This window comes from Chionomys nivalis, chromosome 21, assembly GCF_950005125.1.
Source record: "Chionomys nivalis chromosome 21, mChiNiv1.1, whole genome shotgun sequence".
In the NCBI taxonomy this organism is placed as follows: Eukaryota; Metazoa; Chordata; class Mammalia; order Rodentia; family Cricetidae; genus Chionomys; species Chionomys nivalis.
Genome location: NC_080106.1, coordinates 5,432,119 through 5,451,680, shown reverse-complemented (window position 1 = coordinate 5,451,680; position 19,562 = coordinate 5,432,119). Strand labels below are relative to the sequence as shown.

Here is a 19,562-nt window from a genome sequence, read left to right as displayed (position 1 = left end):
GGTTCTGAGAAAAAGGACAGAGAGAGGATCTCAACCCAGCCTTTCTAATTCAACTGCCCTTTCTGGTGTGAAACACAGCAACTGTTAAGTGATCTTACCTCATTGCCCTGCCCACCAACTGAAGAGGCCAAAGACTCTTCCAGGTCCTCTGCTAATAGGGACACACTTTCCCTTGGAGTGACAGACACCAGGCCACTGTTCCTAGAAAAAAGGATCGGAACACCTCCACAGGAGCCAGCGCCCAAAATACCATCTCCTGAGAAAAAAAAGGCACAAAGATTGCATAGAACGATTTCTCAAATTTCTGATGACCTGCATCCTTCTTCCTTTATGACACCTAAAAATAAAATGCTATGGCATAAATGAATTTAATTTGTTTTTTCTTTCTTTGTAGAGACAGCCTTACTATGCTGACCGGGCTGGTTTACGTTGGAAGACTTATGCCATCACCTGCCTCAGCCCCTAGAGTTTATGTTCTACTTTGGTCTCAGCTTTTAAATTGTAAAAATGTCAGGACCCTGTTGCTTCTCAATAAAGCAGACTATCTTTCCATGTTAAAGAGAAGAAAAACTGGGCTGGCGATGACTCGGCAATTAAAGCATTTGCTGCCTCCGCAAGAGAGTTCAGTTCTCCTCCCCACCCCCACCCCCGAGACAGGGTTTCTCTGTAGCTTTGGAGCCTGTCCTGGAACTAGCTCTTGTAGACCAGGCTGGCCTTGAACTCAGAGAGATCCGCCTGCCTCTGCCTCCCGAGAGTTCTTAGTGGCCTCACTGGAAAGCTCACAACCTCCTATAACTCTACTGAGACTACACCCTCTTCTGGCCTCCACTGGTACCCCTGTACCTACTTAAATAAAAGTCTAAAAAACAAAAACAAAACAACAAACACCCCCAAACAAAACCACAAAACTTGTCGTTGCAAGAGAACAGTGAGCAAAACCCCTCTTCAATCCCTCCAAAGTCCTTGTTCTGCAAACCCAGAATGGCAGCATCTCCATCCTGTGGCATCCTCTTGCTTCTTGCCTAATGGTCTTTCTCTAGGGGGCCAATCCAAGCAGTAGCCAGCCTACTCTGTGCCTTAGGAACAGCTCACTATACTGGTCCCTCTGTGTGGACCACCACCTATGCTCCATCTGTGGCCTGGCCCAGGCCCTGTCCTGTGGGACTATATGCTTGTCAGTATCTACTTGTCTGGTCTGTATTGGAGGCCAGCCCCCAGGGTTTTCCTGTCGGGGGTCTGGACAAACTAGTTTAAGAACATTAACCCCGTCTGAGCCACTCTCCCAAACCAAGATGAGCACTTACTTCTCTTGAGTTAGCTCTTACCTTCTTGTCTCTTCTGGGGAACCTTTTTTTTGGGGGGGGGGGAGTGCAGGTACTAATTTTGCCTATAAAGATAACAGTTTGTGAATTCTACCCACCCTTGGGTATTCAGTATGGCTGTGAATTCAGCTACTGCCAGCAGTATTAATATTTCTAATGGGCAAATCGCAAACCAGAGGCAAAATGTACAGTAAGAGAAGAGAAACTGCCAAGAATGGCTAATGAGCTGGCCAAAGCACTTGGATTGAAGAATCACTTATCAGAGACTGTGTAACACTGGTGGGTGGACAGACACGTATAATATTGGAGACTGTGTAACACTGGTGGACAGACACGTATAATATTGGAGACTGTGTAACACTGGTGGACAGACACGTATAATATTGGAGACTGTGTAACACTGGTGGGTGGACAGACACATATAAAAGGAGAACAACAGTGTCTAGACAGACACCACATGCACAGGATTAACTGAATTCTGACAGAGGTGAAAATATAATTCAATGGAGAAAGAACCATCATTTCATCTAAAGCAGCCATCCATGTACCTTGTGCATCAAAGACAATTTTCTCCTGAGGAAGAGAAAACTTCCCAGTTCCCGTGGAGCACACAAAGACTGCATTCTCCATATAAAGATAGGTCATCTGGCTTGAAAAGTTTGGCACCATCAATCGACATGGAATCAGGTCTTCAGACTGAAAGGTAAATTTAGGATTATAGTTTGTAAGATTCAAGACAAAAATATTTGTATGATTTTTGCAACTACATTTATATGACACTATTCCACAAAAAATGTTAAAATTCTCAGTCACTGAATATCCTTGTGAAAGTACACAAGACGATTCACAAGGACAGGAGAGGCTTACAGTCACTGCTGGGCCTGGACATTGATGTCCTCCTGGAACCTAGAAGCCGACTGCTAACTGTGTGAACATGTGGAGTCTTGGGAAGGCTCTGCTGGGAAGGTTTGTTCTCCTCTATGTGAGGATACCAACAAGAAGGCTATGTCTATTAGGAATAGGCACCATAAACGCTGGCACCTTTATCTTGGACCTCTAAGCTCCAGAACTTCCTATAGCTTATAAATGATCCACCCTTAGGAATTTTGCTGCTACAGCCCAAATGGACTAACATATTTGTCTTACAGAAATTATTTCCTGAGTTGCAAATTAGTAAACTTTTAAAATACTAGGCATGGTAGTAGGATAAAACATCTTTAATTCCAGACCTTGGGAGGCAAAGGCAGGAAGACCTCAGAGTTTGAGTTCAGACTGGTCTACAGATTAAGATCCAGGACAGTCAGTACTATACAGAAAAATCCTGTCTTGACAAAAACCAACCAAGAAACCAAGCAAGCAAACAAATGAGACACAAAAAGTTCTAATATGTTATATTATTTATTTTTAAACTGGCAGGTGCAAAAGAAAACGTTTTGTTTCTGGCTCCCTTCTCTTCTGAGACAGTCTCGCGATGCTCGCGATGTACCTTGGTTGTCCTGGAGTTCCCTATGCTGACCTTAAATTTACAGAGAGCTGCTTGTCTCTACTTCTAGAAAAGTGTGAACCTCCATAAAAGTGTGTGCCTTCACACCCAAATGGCTTTCGTTTTACCACCAGGCATCAGGTACAAGCTTGCATTTAGCAAGCTCGAGACACCCCCACAAGCTTTCAAATATAAGACAATTGAGTTCGTTTGTTTACATGTAAAGTCAGAGAAAGAAATAAGAGTAAGAACTCACTAGGCACAAAATTAGGAAATACTAACAATCACCAACAATTACTAAAGAAGTATTAAAATTTTACAAAAATTAATGTGTATGTGCGTGTGCGTGTAGTGGATACGTACACACAAATGCAGGATAGATAGGACAGAGAGGACATGTTTTGGATCCCTTTGAGCTGGAGTGATGTGGATATAAGTCACTTGGGAACCAAACCTGGGTCCTCTGCAAGAGCAGCAAATGCTCCTAATCACTGAGCCATCTCGCTATTCCCCTAAAATAACTTTTAATGCATTTCATTAAAGTGAGACTGCTGGTTTTACTCTCAAATTGTTTTCTTTGCATTCTTTTTGCACTTTCTGAAACTTTTAAATGACATTGTGTTATGATTTCCAAAGTCTACTTAACTGAAACACATGATAAATAAAAGAACAACAGATTTTCTTATGGGATTCAGATAAGCAAGCACATTAAGATTCAAGACTTAGTAGCTGGAGAAATGGCTCTGTGGTTAAGAAAGCTTGCTGCTCTGCTCTGGCAGAGGACCCAAGTTTGGTTCACTGCAGCCCATGCTGGCTGGCTCACAATTAACTGTGACTTCAGCTCCGGGGGTGTTGACTGAGGTTTTCTGTTCAACCAAGTCCCACATCCGTTTGCCTCTGCCTTCTATAAGCACCTGCACACACATGCAAAAACACCCCAAAATAAATAAATTAAAAAAGGGCTAGGTAAGATTACACACACCTTTAACAGCACCACTTGAGAGGCAGAGGCAGGCAGCACTCTGAATTCCAGGGTGAGCCAGAGTTACACAGTAAGACTCTGTCTCAAGTATATAATAAAGACTTAAGAGAATTAGCCAGGTGGTGGTGGTGGTGCATGCCTTTAATCCCAGCATTTGGGAGGCAGAGGCAAGTGGATCTCTGAGTTCGAGGCCAGGCTGGTCTACAGAACTAGTTCCAGGACAGCTAGGGCTGTTACACAAAGAACCTTGTCTTCGAAAACCAAAAGACAAAAAAAAAAAGATTTAAGAAAATTAGATGCTACATAAGGCTAAATGGCATGTTTCATAGCTGTCCCCTAGTAAATATCAGTTATTAGACAACGTGTTTTGTTTTGTTTGGTTTTTCAAGACAGGGTTTCTCAATGTAACAGCCCTAGATGTTCTGGAACTAGCTCTTGTAGACCAGGCTAGCCTTGAACTCATAGATATCCACCTACCTCTGCCTCCCAAGTGCTGGCATTAAGGCGTGCGCCACCACTGCCCAGCTAGATAATTGCTGGTTTGGTTTTTTTTTTTGTTTTGTTTTGTTTTGTTTTTCGAGACAGGGTTTCTCTGTAGCTTTGGAGTCTGTCCTGGAACTCCCTTTGTAGACCAGGCTGGCCTCAAACTCACAGAGATCCGCCTGCCTCTGCCTCCCAAGTGCTGGGATTAAAGGCGTGTGCCACCACCGCCCGGCCGATAATTGCTGTTTATACTCAACATTAGTGCAACTGTCTTCCAGGGACTTACTTCGTAGAGTATGTAAATAGAGTCGTTCCCTAGGCACACAGAATTTTTCTATAATATAAACGTCTCAAAATCGGACCCCAGGAAGATAGGGTGGCACAGACCAATAACATCAACAACTTGGGAAACGAGACAGAAAGATCTTGACTATGTAGTCAGACTGGGCTACACATCTCAAACACAAAAGAGCACATACCAAATACACACACAAACCAAAACGAATCCAAGTATTTCACCAGGAACCTCACCATCAAATTTCCTTTTTACTCAGTTAAGAACTACATCAGGAGGGTCAGAGGACCAGCTGCTGATACAGAGCTACAGAAGGAGGGTCACAGGACCAGCTGATGGATACAGAGCTACAGAAGGAGGGTCACAGGACCAGCTGATGGATACAGAGCTACAGAAGGAGGGTCAGAGGACTGACTGCTGGATACAGAGCTACAGCAGGACGGTCACAAGACCGGCTGCTGGATACCTTCACTGTCATCTTTCTTTAGCTCGGACTGGACCAGAAAGTAAGACGGAAAAACAAAAAAAGCAATAATATCTGAAAGTATTTTCAAATCTTGCAAGTGAACCTTAAAAGACACCACTGGTCAGAGAAGGAATTTGATGTGTTGTGGAGTCTGTGTAATTTTACTTACCTGGAAAGGTGGGTTGTACTGAGTAACTTCTACGGTAATCGTATCTGACATTTGGTTACCGTTGTCTTCCACCGTTATCAGAGAGTAATAGACAAGGCAGGGACTGTCTCCCAGGTGCCATGCTGCTGCCAAAACCAGGAGTCCATCACTAGACAAGAGGGGGAAAAAGACAGGCTTCTTGAATGTGGTTTTGTTTTTTTTTTTTTTTGCTGTTTTTTGTTTTGTTTTGTTTTTTCCCTCTGAGACTACACAGCCCTGGCTGTCCTGGAACTCTCAGAGCTCCAAAGGAATGTGCCACCAAACCCTGTAAGCTTCTTTGTAAACAGTATGCCAGATTATTACAAAATTAAACTCTCCATATATGGTAGAGCCCTGTACCTACATATTTACCCAAGGGAGAAAAAAATATGCTCATAATTACCTTCATGCAAATGTTTACACCGGCTTCATTACAGGAGCCAACCTGAAAATAACCCAATGTCTTCAACTGCTGAGGAGATAAATCCTAGTAACTCTCTCTCTTTCCCTCTCTATATACAGTCTCCTGACTATTTAGTCATGAAACAAATTTCTGAATCACCTGGACAGTGGTGGTGCAGCCTTTAGTCCCAGCACTCGGGAGGCAGAGCAGGCAGATCTCTATAAGTTTGTGGCCAGCCTGGTCTACAGAGTGAGTTCTAGGACAGCCAGGGCTACACAGAGAAACCCTGTCTTGAAAAACTGAAAGAAAAAATTCTGAATGAGTTTTAAATCCACCATGTCAAAGTTTTATTTACACTGCATGATTTATTTATACACCATTCGGAAAAAGACAGAACTTTGAAGACAGATCAATGAGTTCCAGGGGCACAAAGGAATTTTGGAGGAAAGATGATCTCTTTCTCCACCACCCCCTCTTGCTGAGGTTCAAACTCTGCCTTATATATGTAGATACTGCTCTACCACCGAGCAACACCCCCAGCTCTGTTCTATGTCATGACTATGGTCAAGATGACCATATGTGCCGGGCGGTGATGGGATCATGCATTTAGTCCCAGCACTCAGGAAGCAGAGGTAGGCAGAATCTCCGAGTTAGAGGCCAGCCTGGTCTACAGAGCTTGTTCTAGGAGAGCCAAGCTTACACAAAGAAACCCTAACCAAAAACAACAACCCCCCCAAAACAAACAAAAAACCAGAACAAACAACAACAACAAAAAAGATGACTATATGCCCTTAGCAAGACTCACAGGAAGTCAGGCATGGCTGGTGGTGCACACCTGTAAATCCATTACTTGTTAAGAATAAGGCAACAGGGCTGGAGAGATGGCTCAGCGGTTAAGAGCATTGCCTGCTCTTCCAAAGGCCCTGAGTTCAATTCCCAGCAACCACATGGTGGCTCACAACCATCTGCAATGAGGTTTGGTGCCCTCTTCTGCCTGCAGGCATACAGACAGAACATTGTATACATAATAAATATTTAAAAAAAAAAAAAAAAAAGAATAAGGCAACAAAAAAGTCTTAAAATGTTGTTTGCAACAGGGTCTTACATTTCGCTCAGGCTGGCCAGGAACCATAACCCTCTTGCCTCAGCCTTGCTGAGTGCTGAGACCACAAACTGAGCTGCCAGGCCCTGCCTGAGAACTGTTGCTAAGAGAAAACTCACTCCAAGCATAAACCATGCTGAGTCTGGCTTGCGCTGGAGGGACACAGCTTCATGACATCAGCTTAGCCACTGACTAGGGGACACAAGAGCTCCTTCCTGACAGTGATGAGAAACTGATGTCTCCATGGAGACCGGAGAGACCACTGTTCAGGATTCCCTTGGCAACAGAAAGGTATTGGCATTGCCTTAAGATGGAATAAAGACAGACAGAGCTGGTCCAGCTGTGCAAGCCAAGAAGCCTCAAGTCTAACATGGCAGGAACACCCCATTTAAAGCTGAGTAGTGTGTCCATTTCCCATAGGAGCCGGCAGCACCACGGAAGAAACGAGACCACTCAGCAGAGACGAGCAGAGTCGGCAGAGCAGGCAGCAGGACACACGTCACCAGAGATGCCAATGTGTTGTCCAACTTCTTTAGGACAAGCCAGTTACTTACCAGTTTTGCTTCAAGTCCAAATACTGAATGTGGACCCCTTCTTTAATGGCTTCATAGTTGCTTTCGGATCCCTAAGTGGAAATACCAAAGTGTAAGCTCCCTGTAATTATTGTATCTTTCTTTCCACCCAATGAACACCCAGTACCTGGCAAAGTGTTGCACCCACAAGCAACGAACATTTAAAATCTAGCACACCAAGCCAGGTGTGGTGGTGTAATCTTAAATCTCAGCACTCAGGAGGCAGAGACAGGCAGACCCCTTTGTCTACATAGTGAGTTCCATGACAGGCAGGTGACAGGTCACCTGGGTGTAGTGGCACATGCTCATATTCCTAGAACATAGGTGGTGGAGTCAGAAGAATCAACTGTGTAGTGAGTATGAGGCCAGCCTGAGCTACACGAGACTCTGTCTTATATCTGGCCACCCCACAAATTAGCAAGTTCACCACTGATTTCTATTACAGATAGGAATTGAACACCCAGTTATACTTATTTGATACACACACACACACACGTCATGGAAATGTGTTTCAATGAGGTTGTGGTGATGCTGACCTACATATAATCTCAGCACTTGGGAGGCTGAGGAAGGACTTAAGAGTTCACAACCTGCCTGGGCTACATACAGAGTGAGTTCCTATCTCAAAGAAAACAAAGAAGGAATAACACATTTAAACACCATAAACCAAACCAGAAATGTCCATTCCGGTTCCTCACCCAAATAGCATCGGCAATGCTTTCCTTCAGGGCTCTGTGCACGTCCCAGCTGTGAGCCAGCTTCTCTGAAGAATCATCCAGTTCCCATTTACTGATGTTTGAACTCGTCAAGGTGTAAAAACTGGATCTTGCACTGTCCCAGAGAACACTGGCCAGCTGTGGAAAGAGGAGGGGCACGTTGAGACTGACTCCAACTTCAGGTGCTCTGCAACTGTCTGGCTATAAACCTTTCTCAGGCTCTGAGGGAAGAACCCCTGAACCTCTGACGCGGACCTTGAACAAAGGAAAGGCCTGGGGAGAGCAAAGTTGAGATGGGAAAGTTAGAGTCCTCAGAGGACCAGCGTCTTATCAAATGGAACAGTGTGTAAGAACTTTTAGAGAAACCACAGCAGAGTCTTCAGTGTGTCTATAAACCTGGTGAGTCAAGGAGGTGTTGCTTGTGGCTTTGGAGCCTAGAATTTGAAGGGAGCTGGCAGAGAGGACACTCATCAGACATGGGCATTGCTTGTATGAGTAGACTCTTGTGTGAAATGGATGTGTTTAAGCTGAATGCACACAGTAGTTTTTAGTTTAAACTTAAACTCCCATTGCCTCCATTTCTCCTGTTACAGGTCAAGAAAGGTCAACAATGAGGCTGCGCTGGCCTATGAACAAGAGCAGACGATGGGATGGATGCACCCAGAGGCAGCTGGGGAGCCACTCTGTACAAGAGAGGGAAGTGCAGTAACGAGCACCATGGTTTGCAAACCAGGTCACTCGAGAGAAGGGACAGTGCCATTAGCAGAAAGACATGTCAAAAGACGATAAATCTGTGTTTAAACATGTTGTTTTGGGTTTAAAGGACACTCAAGGGACCAACTGAGGAAGTCACCTGAACAAGCAGTGTGTTGAGGAGCTGAGCTCTAGTTCAGGCTTCAGTAGGACAGGTCCATCTCAGCGCTCACAACCTCAGCCTCTCCAGCACAATGGAGAGAAAGGCTCTGCTTCACAGGAGAACCAAAACAGCTGGCAGATCCAAGCTATACCCACCTTTCTTCCAGGGTATAGGGAAAGTAAATATGAGTTATCCACACTTCAGTTCAAATTCAGCCTTAAAAAAAACTCATTAATTTTCACAGTGTGGAGATATGGATCAGTGGTCAACAACACTTACTGTTCTTCAAGAGAACCAAGGTTTGATTTGCAACACCCACAGCTCCCAACTGTAACTCCAGTTCCAGGGAATCCGATGCTCTCTCTGGCCTCAGCAAGCACCAGACAACCACGAGGTGCATAGAAATGCATGCAGGCAAATACTCATACACATAAACTTAAAAAGCAAAAGCAACAACACAATAGCTTACACTCGTATGAAACCAGTAACACTGTCACAGGAAATTTCAACTCAGTGCAAACAGCTCTTTATAAACGCACCATGAGGTCACTAGCAGGAGACAGAATCCCAAAAAGGGAAGAAACCCTCCGGCCAATCCCTGAGAGCATGCCTTGGCCCTGGGGCAGCACGTGCTGGTGAATCTTTCCTGAGCTTTCGGGAATCAATCTGATCAGCTGGCTCCCCACAGAGGACAGGATGAAACTTCCTCCCTGTGAACAAACAGCACAAAATGAGCCTGGAATACATACACTCTCAGGATGGAGAACTAGCAAAAAACCAGGTTACAAAACCTGGTGTGGTGGTGCATGCCTGAAATGCCAGCACTTGAGGAACTGAGGCAGGAGGATTACCATTAAGGCCAGCGTGGGCTGCAGAGCAAGACTTTGTCTCAATTGAAAATATAGATAGATAGATAGATAGATAGATAGATAGATAGATAGATAGATAGACAGACAGACAGACAGACAAAACTTACCCCTACCTTAACTATACCTGACAGAATTTAAAAAAAAAAAAAATTTGATTTTTTGAGCCAGGGTTTTTCACCTGACAGGATTTTAAAAGGGTGTATTATTCCATTGAAATTCTTTCACTAAGCAATACACAGAAATATTCTTACAACAACATAGTTCAACTTGTAAATTAAGGTTTTACCATTCATAGGTTCAACAAATGTCAGACTTTTTTCCTTCCTTCCCCCTCCCCCAGAAAGCCTTATTCCAAGCTGACCTTGAACTCACTATATAGCCAAGGATGACCCAGAATTCCCTATCCTGAATGTTGGTATCATAGGTATGAGCCACTACATCTGTTTTAAGAGGTGCTTGGCCCTGTGCATGTTAGGCAAGTACTCTGCTGACCAAGCCCTACCTCCAGCCCAGATTTCTTCCAGAACTGAAGAGTAGACACCAACAAGCATTTGCCCAGGGTCTAAGAGTTAAGCTTCTTTCTATTTATTTATTTTTTTATTCTTCTTCTTTTTTTTTTTTCTTTCTGAAACAGGGTTTCTATATGTAGGCCAAGCTGCCCTGGAACTCACAGATACCTGTCTGCCTCTGCCTCCAGAGTGCTGGGATTAAAGCTATGCACCACCAAGGCTAGCTTGTCTAAGAGTTTGTTTGTTTGTTTTCTGAGACAGGGTTTCTCTGTGTAGCCCTGGCTGTCCTGGAACTAGCTCTGTAGACCAAGCAGGCCTTGAACTCACAGAGATGAGTTCTCTGTGGGAACCACCTGCCTCTGCCTCCCTGTGCCAGGATTAAAGGTGTGCACCACCACTGCCCGGCTTGTCCAAGAGTTTCTAACAGCTGCATTTATAAAGTGCTTAAAGGGAATGAACCAACAACCTACTGCCCCAATGAAAGGCCTTCCCCGCGCTATTCACACCACAGCCCTCACCCTCGTCTCTTCCTTGCCTTCCTTTATGCCGCCCAGGTCCCTGTAGTGCTCAGATTCCACAACTGCAGGCTCAGCCCTCCCACCCAGTTCACACTACAGCTCTCTCCCACACACCTGCACTGCTGTCAGGAACCTGCACATCTTCTCTCCTCCCAGGTCCACACACGTTTCTGAGTAGGTGTCTTCCCTGGCGAGGCTGGGCCAATAGCGGATGGACCCCTCTTTGGTAGCAACCATGACAGCAACAGCCTTGAAATAAAACATAGTCATCAGCAACAATGAAAAGAAGACCCCAAAGCAGGCGCCCATGGCACTGGTGAAAACAAGACTTTCTTATTCTTTGTATTAATTTTATTACTATTTTACATATTTATTTGTTTTAGAGAAGAGCTCACTATGTAGGCCTGGCTGGCCTCAAACTCACAGAGATAAGACAGTCTCTGCATTACAAGTACTGGGATTAAAGGTGTGTACAATTATGCCCATCGAAATTCTTTTTTTTTTTTTTTGGTTTTTCGAGACAGGGTTTCTCTGTGGCTTTGGAGCCTGTCCTGGAACTAGCTCTTGTAGACCAGGCTGGCCTCGAACTCACAGAGATCCGCCTGCCTCTGCCTCCCGAGTGCTGGGATTAAAGGCGTGCGCCACCACCGCCCGGCGCCCATCGAAATTCTTTATTTTTAAGACTATGCAACCGGCCGGGCGGTGGTGGCGTACGCCTTTAATCCCAGCACTCGGGAGGCAGAGGCAGGCGGATCTCTGTGAGTTCGAGACCAGCTTGGTCTACAAGAGCTAGTTCCAGGACAGGCTCCAAAACCACAGAGAAACCCTGTCTCGAAAAACCAAAAAAAAAAAAAAAAAAAAAAAAAGACTATGCAACCGGGGGCTGGAGATATGGCTCAGGCTGCTCTTCCAGACGTCCTAAGTTTAATTTCCAGCAATCACATCTACAATGAGACTTGGTATGTAATATGCCAGGACACTATAAACACAATAAATAAATCTTTAAAAAATATTATGTAGCAGTAAAACCACCTTCACCTTTCTGTTCTGAACAGAACAAGTGTGACGGTGTGGCCACCCACCATCGGAGGACAGAACAGTTCTGTCATTCCAAACCCCGAGAGCTGAGGTGGAGGAGAGTCAATTAAAGCTAGGTTATGGACCCTATAGTAGTGGCACATGCCTTTAATCCCAGCACTTGGAAGGCAGAGGCATGCGGATCTCCATAAGTTCAAGGCTAGCCTGGTCTACATGTTCCCAGACAGTCAGAGCCACGTGGTGAAATCCTGCCTTAAAACAAATAAATGAATAAACAAACAAGCTAGGGTATATACAAAAATGCCATGAGAAACTTAATAATATGTATATATTTCTCATTTCTTTAAGAGAAATTGCCAGGAATGGACTGTCAGGTCACAGGGCATGTGTACCCTCACTGTATAAGAAACTGGGAGGCCGGGTGGTGGTAGTGCACACCTTAAATCCCAGCACTCAGGAGGCAGAGGCAGGCGGATCTCTATGAGTTCAGGGCCAGCCTGGTCTACAGAGCAAGTTCCAGGACAGGCTCCAAAGCCACAGAGAAACCCTGTCTCAAAAAAACAAAAATGGAGACAGAGACAGGCGAATCTCTATGAGTTCGAAGCCAGCCTGGTCTACAGGACAGACTCCAAAGCCACAGAGAAACCCTGTCTCGAAAAACCAAATAAATAAAATGCAAAAAAACAAAACAAAACAACAACAACAACAAAAAACCCAAAAAAGAAACTAGGAACCAAAGGCATGCACTCTTTTACATCCCAGCAGGAGTTTTAGCTGCTTCACCCCCCACCTGCCTCACTCAGTACTGTCAGGCTCATTAGCCGGTCTACCAGCAGTGCTCCACCGGAGATGCTCCACTGGTGCTGTCTACACTGCACCAACGGCAAGGACGCTAAACAGTGCTTCATGGCTTATCTGCCATGCTCACTCTCTCTCCAGTAAAAGAAAAAGAAAAAAAAAACAAAAAACAAAAAAAAAAAGTAAAGTGTCTATTCAAGACCCTGCCCTGTTTTCCTTTCTTTCATCTGTATGTTTTATATGCATGAGTGTTGCCTGCATGTACATATATGCATTGTGTACATATACGGAGCCTGTGGAAGTCAGAAGGTCTCTGACTCCCTAGAACTGGAGTTACAGATTATTGTGAGACACCACGTGGCCGCTGGAAATTAAACTGGGGTCCTCTGCAGGAGCAATTAAGCACTCTTAACCTCTGGCTTCTGGGTTGCTTGTTTCCTCATCAGACTTCGCTTTGGGACTTTTCGGTATACTGGATGTAAGTCCTCAGCTGGATTTGTGAGTGTATCCTCAGTCTGCACTTTGTTTCATTGTCTTATTTCAGAAAAGGTATTGTTTGAGACAAGCTCTCATTAAAGCGCCAGGTGGCCTGGAATTTGATGTAGACCAGGCTGGCTTTGACCTAATAGAGATCCACCTGTCTCTGCCTCCCCAGTGTTGGGATTAAAGGTGTGTACTACCACACCAGGCTCTTGATCAGCTTTTTAAAAAAGATTTTAAAAAATTATGTGTATGTATGTATGTATGCTTGCCTGTATGTTCACCACCTGCTTGCAGATACCTGCAGAGGTAAGAAAACATTGTTGAATCCTTTAGAACTGGAGTTACATACAGTCATGAGTCACCTAAAGAGGGTGCTAGGAACTGAACCCACCCCCTCTGCATGACTCGTATAGGCTCTTACCTACTGGGCCACCTCCCCAACCCCCTCAATCAGTTTTTATGCCACCTACCTGAACAGAATGTACTTCACCTGAGGTTGCGGCATAAGAGAGTGCCACCAGGTCAGCGCTCCAGGGGAAATCACTAGGGGGCAGCTGGAGTTCTTTGCAGACAGACAACTGCAAGACAAATACAAACAGAAAAACCTTCACATAAACCCAGTTTGTTCATTCTGACTTCTTTATTTCTTCTGTGTGTTTCCTAAGGATTGATTACTGGAACACTATTTTACAATATCCCTTCTTTCCACAACTCTTTTTGATTAGGTATAACAGAGTATCTTAAGAGACACAAAGACAGGAATACAAAGATGCTAAAATAGACTTCTATATGAACTAATCTGTGTACCTATGCTAGGCCAAGGGCTCTACTGGTTAGTAGTTCTCAACCTTCCTAATGATGCAACCCTTTAATACAGTTCCTCATGCTGTGGTGACCCCAACCATAAAAGTATTTAGTTGCTACTTCATAACTATAATTTTGCTACAGTTATGAATTTTAATAAAATAGCTGATATGCAGGATGTCTGATATGTAACCCTGTGGGGTTTGCAAGCCACAAGCTGAGAACCACTCGGTTAGGGAAGTGATCAGGAATTTTACAAAACTTTCCCAGCTGAGGTGTAATTTATTTGACATTTAAAATTATTATGGCCAAAGAGAAATTATACCAAGTTTCCTTGAAACCATTTCTTAGGCTTGTTGCTGAACATCCAACTCCCTCTGGTAACTCAGTATACCCTAAGAATTTTCCCTCACGGCTACTTCGAACCATACATCCTTTCTAAGCAGCCGGGGGAGGACAGCAAGTCTGCAGACACTAAGCATTAGGAGGGAGCCCTAAGCTCTAGTGGAACCATGACCTACAAGGTAGTGACAGTAGCCGGAAGATGTGCTTGAGAGACTGTTGAGAGAGTATTACAGACTTCATTGATGGTCCCGCTCTGGGAGCAGACAGCTCAACGTTAACTTACCTACACAGAGCATCCCTGACTCCAACTCAGAAAAAAGCATGCTCAGTTCTCAGCTTAGGCAAACTGCCCAGCACTGTGGTCCCTGAACATTCTCAAAGCTTCTAATTTTATTATATAGATTTTGCTTTAAAATTCAGTGGTCAAAAGGATAAGAAGACAGAATGGCAGGGAGGTGCCTGTCGGTTTGAGTTTGGTTCCCTCATCAAGGCTGGGCGCTCTCAAGCCTGGCTGAGGATGGGTGCTAAGGTCTATATTTATTCTACATGGAAGGCCAACATTTTAATTCCTCCCTTTCACCTTAAGCCATTCCTGTCCAAAGTTGATGTCAGTCAAAGGCATGGTCCCTCTTCTCCCACTTGGAGTTTAAAGCAGGAAGAGACAATAACAACTTGGAGGGAGAGCACACTGTGCTGATTTTCCAGGATTAGCTTTTGTTTTGTTTTTCCTTTTGAGACAGGGTCTATATAGTCCTCCCTGTCCAGAAACTCGGTATGTGAACTAGGTTGGCCTTGAACTCACAAAGATCTACCTGACCTGTCTCTGCCTCTCAAGTCTGGATCTAAAGGCATGCACCACATTGGGCTGTTTTGTTTATTTTAACTTTTTAAAAATGTATTTTATATGCATAAATGCTTTGCCTACATGTGTGAATGTGCACTATAGGAATGTCTGGATCCTACAGAGGACCTTTGGAACTGGACTTATAAATATTTGTAACCCGCCATGTGGCTGCTAAAAACTCAATTTGGGTCTTCTCCAAGAGCAACAAGTACTCTTTCTAAACCACTGAGCCATCTCTATAACCCCTTTCCAGGGTCTTTAGAGGCAAAGAGGATAGTTACTGCAGGAGAGCGATGTATGGTCAGAGTGACTCACAGGACAGGAATCTACATTTCCAGTATGTCGGAATACATACCCATGTACACTCATGTACATGTACACACAGACACACACACTTTTCCCCCACCCCATGAGGCTTCCAAGGCTGAAAGTATCCCCTCAAACGTGATGAAGGCTCCTCAACCCTATTGGACTTTGATTAAAATGCAGAAAGCATCAGCACAGTGTGGCACATAACAAGGTGCAGGATGTTATAGTGGTGCAGTGAGCTGGTCCTCCAGAAAATCCTCAACTGCAAGGAAGAGAATGCCGAGCACAGCAAGGCGGTTGCAGACCCAGGAGAACACCGTGTGAGAAACCAAGCGCTGAGAGCAGGAGGAAAAAGGACACACGACCCAGAGCCCACGAAGACAGCAACATCCCGGCTCATGTTCATTTATTTGGCTGCGGTGGATCTTTTGAGAACAAAGAAACTAAAGACATCAACAACAGTAAATTATTAAAAGAGAAGTTTTGTTTTGTCTTTCCCCAACAAACAAACTATGAATTCACATTATTTCCCACCACAATTTCCAACTGCCTGCACAGATTGACTAGCATCCTTCATGAGCTTTAAAGAATAGAGGTAAAAAGTAAAGAACCAGCTGGGACCCCTTTTCTTCACTTGCTATCTAAAGAGCCATTACCTTAGTGACCGGTGACACAGCAATCTTCCAAACAAGGAGTTTCTCTTTGCACACCAGGCAAGCCCACCCACCTTCGTCTATGTGGACAGAGAGCTGATCGTCAGCTGAGGAGAAGTAAGTTGCACAATTAATGTCACGCTGAGACTATGAAACGTTGCTCAGTCTTCTTAGGCCAACATCACCATACTTGTCACCAAAACAGGTAACGGAAGCACACATACAATAACTCAGGGGCCAATCCTAAATATGTGGACACTGTTGTGTGACTGGCTTTTTAAATTTCATTTTATATCATTAGTATTTATGATAATTGTATGTGTATGTGCCTAAGTGTATATGCACACCATGTGAATACATGAGCCTGTGGGTGTCAGAAGGGTGGGTCAGATCCTCTAGAACTGGAGTTATAGGTTGTCAAGTGATGCCATGTGGGTGCTGGTAACCAGAGTCAGGTCCTGCATGAGCAGGAAGTACTTTAACCACGAAGACATCGTTCTAGCCCAATACTGAATGTGTGCTTCTGCTGTGTGTTTGGTGACAGATGCGGGAGAGATGGTCCCCATCACCCTCTCCCCACCCTCGCTGCTGCCTTTCTAGGCTTGTGTCATTGGGCCTCCCAACTCCTGCACCATCCTTATGCCAGCAGTCTTTTAAAGGCACCTCAGTAAAAACCTAATAGCTTGTCACATGATCTGTGGGACACCACACAGTACCCAGAACTGGACTTTAAAACATTATTTAATCTAGCAGTCCAAGTGACTGTACCTTGGATTGTTTTAAAGCTAAATTTCATATATCCAATCCACTCAAAAGTTGGGGCTATCTGAAGGGGACTGAAATTTACACACAAAGAACTCGGACTCACTAACGACTGATGTGATTATGTCAGAATCATTCACTCAGCTTCACAAAGCTGTGGCTCAATGACAGTGAAGTCAGCAGGCTGCCTACTTCTCTGCCAGCCAAAACGTGCATTCGACCTAATTAGTGACTGATACTAGGGGCAAATGAAAAGATGACACCTACCCTCAGCCAGAGTCAGAGCTTCCATGATCTTAACAGGGAGAGACGAGCCAAACATTCTCACATCGTAGTTCACAGACTCTGATATGGAATGGTGAGGGAGCATCCGTGTCGGTGTTCCTCTAAAGAAAAGAGACCATGCGATGTTACTTATAACCTGAAATTTAAATCTGTACATAACAGATCTCTGATGAGTTGTAATGGTGAAAGATTCTAGCTTGTGTGCACTACGCAATTAACTATATTTTTCAATAGAACTTTAGGAACACCTGGTATCTTAGTTTGCTTTCCATTGCTTGATATAGACCACAAAAACAACTTGGGGAAGAGTTTATTTCATCTTATACTTCCAGGTTAACACTATAAGATGTTACCTGGCCATCACCAAGGGAAGTCATGGCAGTAACTAACACAGGGCAGGAACCTGGAGGCAGGAGCCATAGAAAATGCTCTTTACTGGCTTGTTCAGTTTGCTTTCTTTCTTTCTTTCTTTTTTTTTTTTTTTTGGTTTTTCGAGACAGGGTTTCTCTGTGGCTTTGGAGCCTGTCCTGGAACTCGCTCTTGTAGACCAGGCTGATCTCGAACTCACAGAGATTCACCTGCCTCTGCCTCCCAAGTGCTGGGATTAAAGGCGTGCGCCACCACCGCTCGGCTCAGTTTGCTTTCTTATATACTCCAGGGCCACCTGCCTAGGGATGGCACTGCCCAGAGTGGGCTGGGCCCTTTATATCAATCACAAAGCAAGGACGCCCCCTCCATAGGCACTTCTTAACTGAGCTTCCCTCTTCTCAGATGATTCTGCTTTGTACTGACAAAAAAAAAAAAATAAGCAGAGCCGGGCGATGGTGGCGCACGCCTTTAATCCCAGCACTCGGGAGGCAGAGGCAGGCGGATCTCTGTGAGTTCGAGACCAGCCTGGTCTACAGAGCTAGTTCCAGGACAGGCTCCAAAGCCACAGGGAAACCCTGTCTCGAAAAACCAAAAAAAAAAAAAAAAAAAAATAAGCAACATGCCTGGCTTTTGATCATAAGCTCAGTAACTAAGAGCACATGTCTACCTCGAAGATCTGTACTGTTAACTCTTTTCAAAAGATAAACGTCAAAGACAGGCATGGAGAGAAGGCAGAGACAGGCAGATCTCTATAATGTTGATTTGTACATTTTAAACATTAAGTCTCAGTCAGATTCAGTATCTTTTGTTTTCATGTAGGAGAAATTAACTTAAATTTTATTTTACTTTTGATTGTGTGTGTGTTCACACACACCTAAGTTCAGGTGTCTAGAAACCAGAGACTTGGAACCCTTGGAGCTGGAGTTACAGGGGGCTGTAAGCCATCCAACATGAGTGTTCGAAAGCAAGCTCAGATCCTCTTGGAAGAGTAGCAGGTACTCTTAAGCTCAGAGCCAATTTTTCATTCAAGAAATTCACTTATGAAAGAGGAATAAATTAGTAAGGATGTTGAGACCCTGACATAAAGACAGAGCTGTTAAATAAAGTTATGGTAGCCAGACAAGCTAGCACATGCGGGAAATAGCAGTACTTGAAAAGTGGAGATAGAGGGTTGAGCAAAAGCCACCCTGGGGTACAAAGAATGACCTGTTTCAAAGTGGGCAGAACACAGTTCTGGGCTGCACGTCTACACTAAATCACAAAAAGATTAGTTCAAACCAAAATGAATTACCAAATGCCACAGCTCCTTGAAACTGGCCTGATTTTCTTTCCTGCCTTTGCCAATAAAGAAGTCACTTTTGCTTTAATCTTTACAATAATCTGAAGTATGTTTCTACCTTACAAAACCATTGCTTTGATACTGCTTACAAGGTGCTTTCATTCTTTTTTGTAGCGCGAAGACTGAGTGAATTTATGAATCCAATAAGAAGTTAGCAGAGGGAGTGCAAAATGAGGGCCCCCATCGAAAATCGGCAATAATACTCAAGAGAGACTACTTCCCAACTCCGCGGCAGCTTCCCCCCGCTGCCCGGTTCCACCTGCCAGCTTGGGAGCCGAACTTGCTGGTCGCCGAAGCCCCACTTACCTAGAGCTCACCGAGCTGCGCCGGCCTACTGGCGAGAAGAGCACCGGAGAGCTAACTGCAGACCCCAGAGACAGACCCCTTCGGCTCGCTCTAGGCGTGGACGCCGGCCCGATTCCGACTAGCGGACCCCGGCGGGTCCCCGGCCCGGGGGTCCGCGGAGAGGAGACGCCTGGAAACATGACTGCAGGGAGCAGAGGAAACGCCACTCGCGGGAGAAAAATAAAGCAGGACCTCGCGCGCCAGGAGCTTGAACCCTAAGGGGGCGGGAAGGCGCCTGCTGATAACGTAACGGGGACGCTTGGCAATGATGCGCAATAGGGAGAAGAAGGCGCGTGGCGATGATGGCAAAGCTTGGCGCCGAGCTGCAGGGCGGGGTCGGAACGGGAACGACGTGTTGACGTCACGTCACGTACCGCGTGGCCAGCGATTTAAAATCGGAGGGGCTAGGATCCTGTTGTGGGTCA

General features: G+C 44.8%; 1 protein-coding gene across 1 annotated transcript in view; it reads right to left on the bottom strand.

The window, feature by feature from the left end:
- Nup133 (nucleoporin 133) overlaps positions 1 to 19,339 on the bottom strand; it is a 48,264-nt gene extending 28,925 nt beyond the window's left edge. Inside the window, exons 1-11 of the mRNA XM_057754015.1 lie at positions 19,099 to 19,339; positions 17,067 to 17,185; positions 16,041 to 16,144; positions 13,553 to 13,660; positions 10,878 to 11,012; positions 9,407 to 9,577; positions 7,994 to 8,149; positions 7,278 to 7,348; positions 5,201 to 5,348; positions 1,871 to 2,018; positions 99 to 256 (exon numbers count right to left, since the gene is read on the bottom strand). Of these exons, the coding sequence (XP_057609998.1) occupies positions 99 to 256; positions 1,871 to 2,018; positions 5,201 to 5,348; positions 7,278 to 7,348; positions 7,994 to 8,149; positions 9,407 to 9,577; positions 10,878 to 11,012; positions 13,553 to 13,660; positions 16,041 to 16,144; positions 17,067 to 17,185; positions 19,099 to 19,277 (1,497 nt within the window). The 5' untranslated portion in view covers positions 19,278 to 19,339. The remainder of the gene's footprint in view (positions 1 to 98; positions 257 to 1,870; positions 2,019 to 5,200; positions 5,349 to 7,277; positions 7,349 to 7,993; positions 8,150 to 9,406; positions 9,578 to 10,877; positions 11,013 to 13,552; positions 13,661 to 16,040; positions 16,145 to 17,066; positions 17,186 to 19,098) is intronic.
- Positions 19,340 to 19,562: the final 223 nt, after the last annotated feature.